The 5,551-nt window shown below is 39.7% G+C and overlaps 1 protein-coding gene across 1 annotated transcript; it reads left to right on the top strand.

The window, feature by feature from the left end:
• Positions 1-2,267: 2,267 nt before the first annotated feature.
• LOC129738184 (uncharacterized) lies at positions 2,268-4,659 on the top strand. Its single transcript, XM_055729375.1, has 2 exons — positions 2,268-2,363; positions 4,045-4,659. Exons 1-2 carry the CDS (start codon positions 2,268-2,270, stop codon positions 4,657-4,659), a joined length of 711 nt encoding a protein of 236 aa, XP_055585350.1.
• Positions 4,660-5,551: the final 892 nt, after the last annotated feature.

Below are 5,551 nucleotides of genomic sequence, written 5' to 3'. Positions count from 1 at the left end.
TCGACCAAATATTCGTTTGGCCGAATAGTTGAGAAGGTCAATATTCGGTATTCATCTCTAATTTTGATCAACTTATTGATAACTTAGCGGAAATACCATTGGTTGAAATCTTGATTCCGATATATTTTGAATCGTATTAGTCAAATTTATATTTTTCCATATTTATGTTATGGTAAGAAGATGGTTTTAGCGATCAATTTTCTTATTTATTGTACAGTTGTTATTATTTTTAGCTAAATTAGGATTTCGGAACCTCCCCCAACCAAACTTCATTATATAGGTAAAGGTAGTATCCTGGTCCTACTTCTTCTAAATAATAAAATGTTGCGGGGTAAAGTATGGCGTTCGTTAATAAGTTTTCCTCGTAAAAATGCTCTTTCGCTCTTTTCAACATCTGTAAATTTTCTTCTGACTTTTCCATCCAGCTTTATCAATTTTTAATTCTTATAATCTTTCTCCAAATAAATCTCTCTCCAAGAATATACATTTTCACCGATATGCAGAAAATAAACTCACGAAAATCATTCAAACGGTGGTTAACTTATCTTAAGAAATTCAGAATTTAAAAATTGAAATACTTACAGGATGAAAACTAACTCACAACGGAAAACTTACAACCATCAGTTTAGACACTATAATGTATTGGATCATCCCATTTTCGTTTAAGAAATCTTTCTGCAGCTTTTACGACTTTTACGACTGTCCTCAGTAGTTGAAGTAGGAAACTGTTTTATTTTCCACAGCTTTATATTAAACAGAATTTTCACTTTCAAATCATCAATGAGTTCCAGATTTTTCTGTGAACAATGAGGAATAAAATCTTTTTCTAAACGTGTCACTCAACACACTTGCTGGATGCTGCTGCTGCTGCTTATCTGGCTGCTGGTATGGTTCAATGGCGGGCAGAAAATTCAATTAAATCGGGTCCCCATTCACTTCCGATTTGGCGGAACCTGCCAATCCGCACCAAAGCCGTATCGCAGCTTCCAATGACGCCGATCCCATTGACAGATTCACACACAAGAGACACATTGATATAGAAAAAAAAGTCGGCAAACAGTTCTAGTACCTACACAATAACACATCGTTACCGATTCCGGTAATTAAATAATCGAATAAATTGAATTTTCCCCCATTTCCGGCTGATTTGGCTTTCATCAGGCGGTTGATAAACAGATGAGTGAGAGCTTCACCGTTGGCTGTTACCGTGCGAGACACACATGGAAATTGGCATTATCACTTGGCTTAATTTATTGGCAAATATAATTTATTTCGATTTTTGTCGCCTCCCCGTTTGCCAACCAATCGAATGAATCCCACATGAATCGGTAATAAAACTTGAAATCAACACAACTGCCTTTGGGTAAACAAACTGAATTTAGCTTAATTAAAATAAACAAGAATTATCCGACATAAGCGTGCACACACAGTGGATGACAACAAATCAAAACAAGCTCCCGCCTTTTCTACAAACTTTTATATTTTTAATTTTTTATGGTTGCATCATTAAACTAAACACTGATCACATACTTGCACTTCAGCGGCCGTTAATCAACCGGGTAATTCGTTTCGTTGTAACGCAGAACGCTTCCAAGATGTTGATCCCAATCTTTTTTTTTTATTTAACCATCTCACTTCACTGTTTTTATTTCAGATGAAAATCTTCTCCCCCAATTTACGTTTTTTTTCCCAGAGAAATGAAAATTGCGGTAACGACCATCAAAGTTTTCAACTATTTCAAGTCACCACCGAAGAAAACTTTGACAAACTCTTGTCCACTGTTCCGAGGGATGCTAAGTTCCAAACTGGATGCAGTTCAGTCCCGAAGAACCGCAAAACGTCAACCGCCCCCGCATGAAAGCGCCCGCCGAATGTGGAGGAACCGACCAAAACCAGAAGCTCAAACGCACAAACCGAACCGACTCCGAATCCGAAACACATCCGTCCGTTTCGACACTTGGATCGAAACTGAACCGCTGGTTTTTTGGGGCCAACCGTCTCGACGGGTGCTTTGCTTGTTCCTTCTACACTTCTGCTGATGTCGTCTTGTCCGTGTTTATCGACGCCTCCATTTGAACCGGGCGACGACGACGCACTACGTAGGCCACGCGACGACGGCGGCATCCGCATTTGCAGCAATGTAGCAAAACACCGGAACGCCGGCTTCCCATGTGTAGCAAAACAAACCATTCGGTTGCGGTTTTCTGCCAGGGGACGACGCACGGCATGGATGGGAGAATTTCTTCTGCCCCACGCGATGTCACGCGATGGTGGGTGGTGCAACGTTGCATCCGACTGCGGGTGACATCACGCAACGTGTCGTTGGTTGGGAAAATCAAATGTTGCAACGACACGATGCGATGGTAAGAAAGCGCGCCAAAGTTGTTGGGAAATTGTTCGGTGCGAAAAAGCCTTGCGGTAGGTAGGTAGTAACGATTCAACTTTAAAATTTAATTCGCTTCTATGCACGCACTCAAATCAGTTCATTTTTAAGACTAAAGAGACTACATACTAGGGTAACGGACCTATTTTGGACCGCTTTGGGAAGTGGCTATGCTATTTTCTGAATTAAAAAAGTACATGTTACAATTTTTAACTGCTTTATCCTTTTATTACGAAGATCAAGGTTTTTTCTATCGAAACATATCGTCGTTTGTTGCATGCAATATAACAAGATTTAAGCCTACAAACTCGTTTCTTCGATCATTACTCTGGTCGGTATTTTGGACCACCAGATTTCTATTTTGGACCACCCTCTGGACCTATTTTTGACCACCCTTAAACTAACTAGATTTTGTTAACGTAAGCAATTGATGCGCAATTATGCAAACAATTCAATTTGAAAATTCCGACGGCACACGAAAATTTATTCTGCAGTGTTAAATACTGGCCAGTTGGCTTATCTTCAGGATCAATTTTAAGAACACAACATTTTGAACATTTTGACTTCCAAAACCTTATTGGATTTGGTTTGGCTTCAGTTCTGTAGAGTACATTGGTTCCAAAAAGATAAAAATGTGTGAGAATTATTCGATCTTTTTAACCATCTGTCAGCCATATTTTTCTTCGCTGAAAGATTCACCAAAGTTCCAAAATTCTTAACTTTTTTGACAGTTAGCGCTTGAAATAGTGTGCAAAATTTTTTTCATATCGTCGTAAAACGTCTTATTACGTTTATGAACATTAAACATCAAGTCTAATACCCAGACACAAAACACCCGACGTATTACAGGACACGACACTTAACGTTCTTACTTAACGGAAAAAGGGTTTAAAATTACCTTTATTGTCGACCGGTTTCGGGCTCGATGTTGCCCATCTACAGGACGATGTCCGACTGATTACTTGAAGACGGTTAACGTAACCAATTTCCTACACTGCTGATGTATTCGTCGAAAGGGTGTCGCATCATGCGAACTTTTGGTTGATCAGGTTGAAAAGCGGAGATATAATCGGCGGGTCGTCTTCGTTCATCAACGGTTTCTCGGCCGTGCTGATGAACATAGACTCCCAAGCGTTAAGGTGTCCAGGTTTGCGTACGCATTTTTTAAATTTGACCTTTTCCCAGTCAATGGAATGGTCAAATTCTGTTGTGTGGGCGGCCACGCTCGATTCATTGATCCTTTTGTTTTCAACGGCATTCTTATGCTCTTTGAGCCGCACTTTAAATTTACGGCGGGTTTGGCCGATGTAAATCGATGGACAACTCTTACATGGAATTTCGTAAATTCCAGATCTTTCCTCTTCTGGAATCCTATCTTTGAGTGAAACTAGCCGATCCTTCAAAGTATTCCCACTTTTGTACGCAGTTTTTAATCCGTGTTTTAGAAGAATCTTACTTATACCATTAGTTAGTTTCGGATGAAATGGTAGACTAACTCTGTAAGATTCTTCTTTTTCCGGTCTGAAGGTAGTTGTATCACTTCTATGCTTTTTTCGGGCGTGTTTGCGAAGGATTTTTCGAACAAAATCATAGTCGTATCCGTTCACAATCCCGGCTTCGTATATTTTCTGCTTTTCCTCTTCAAACTCGGGCTTCTCCAGGAAGAGGAAAAGCAGAAATACGAAGCCGGGATTGTGAACGGATACGACTATGATTTTGTTCGAAAAATCCTTCGCAAACACGCCCGAAAAAAGCATAGAAGTGATACAACTACCTTCAGACCGGAAAAAGAAGAATCTTACAGAGTTAGTCTACCATTTCATCCGAAACTAACTAATGGTATAAGTAAGATTCTTCTAAAACACGGATTAAAAACTGCGTACAAAAGTGGGAATACTTTGAAGGATCGGCTAGTTTCACTCAAAGATAGGATTCCAGAAGAGGAAAGATCTGGAATTTACGAAATTCCATGTAAGAGTTGTCCATCGATTTACATCGGCCAAACCCGCCGTAAATTTAAAGTGCGGCTCAAAGAGCATAAGAATGCCGTTGAAAACAAAAGGATCAATGAATCGAGCGTGGCCGCCCACACAACAGAATTTGACCATTCCATTGACTGGGAAAAGGTCAAATTTAAAAAATGCGTACGCAAACCTGGACACCTTAACGCTTGGGAGTCTATGTTCATCAGCACGGCCGAGAAACCGTTGATGAACGAAGACGACCCGCCGATTATATCTCCGCTTTTCAACCTGATCAACCAAAAGTTCGCATGATGCGAAACCCTTTCGACGAATACATCAGCAGTGTAGGAAATTGGTTACGTTAACCGTCTTCAAGTAATCAGTCGGACATCGTCCTGTAGATGGGCAACATCGAGCCCGAAACCGGTCGACAATAAAGGTAATTTTAAACCCTTTTTCCGTTAAGTAAGAACGTTAAGTGTCGTGTCCTGTAATACGTCGTGTGTTTTGTGTCTAGTAAAAGTTCTTACGTGAGCACATATCATTTAAAATGAGTCTAATACCCAGGTTATGTTGAGTGGTCCAAAATAAGTCCCTAAGGAATTGAGTAGGACCTATTTTCGACATGGTCAAATTGATATCAAAACAAGTTTTTTTGGTTCTTCGAGCTTGCAAACTAGTTTTCAAGTGTTTTTTTACAGTTGTGAACATGTTTGTAGTTGTTGAATTCATCACAAAATATTGGAAAAAAGCTGAAAGGTGGTCCAACATATGTACCCGATCCTAAATAAGTTCGTTACCCTATAGGCTCGTTACTAAGGCCTAATCCCACCATGACGTGAACGCACTTCTCCGTACTTTTTTTCACTGTTGTCGTTCTAGAGGTCATTCAATTTACTTTTGAAGGAAAATAAGGAAGTGGTCGCAAAAAGTATTTCCTTCAAAACAAATATGATTTAACGAAAAACAAGTTGAAGGTGTTTCAGTTGTGTTTTCACGTCAGAATTGGTCATTTTTGACTTCTGTACATATCAGCTTTATTTCCTGTTGCCCCGAGGACCCCGTTCGAAATGCGTTCGGAAAAAAATCAATTTCTGTTTGGACAACAACCTTCCTACCACACTACCAGACATTTATGGAATTTAATACCTGTGTGGTGTCAAAATACAGCTGAAATATAATACAGACAAACTGGCAACCACTT

The sequence above is a fragment of the Uranotaenia lowii genome, chromosome 1, assembly GCF_029784155.1.
Source record: "Uranotaenia lowii strain MFRU-FL chromosome 1, ASM2978415v1, whole genome shotgun sequence".
Taxonomy (NCBI): domain Eukaryota; kingdom Metazoa; phylum Arthropoda; class Insecta; order Diptera; family Culicidae; genus Uranotaenia; species Uranotaenia lowii.
The sequence above is the reverse complement of the archived record's forward strand: the minus strand, read 5'-3'. Positions and strand labels throughout refer to the sequence as shown.

What these genes read in the sequence shown, in the direction of transcription:
- LOC129738184 (XM_055729375.1), top strand. Translation starts at nt 2,268, where the DNA reads ATGGTGGGTGGTGCAACGTTGCATCCGACTGCGGGTGACATCACGCAA. An exon ending in TGCAACGACACGATGCGATG is followed by an intron (nt 2,364 to 4,044) that starts GTAAGAAAGCGC and finishes GGGCTTCTCCAG; the next exon opens with GAAGAGGAAAAGCAGAAATA.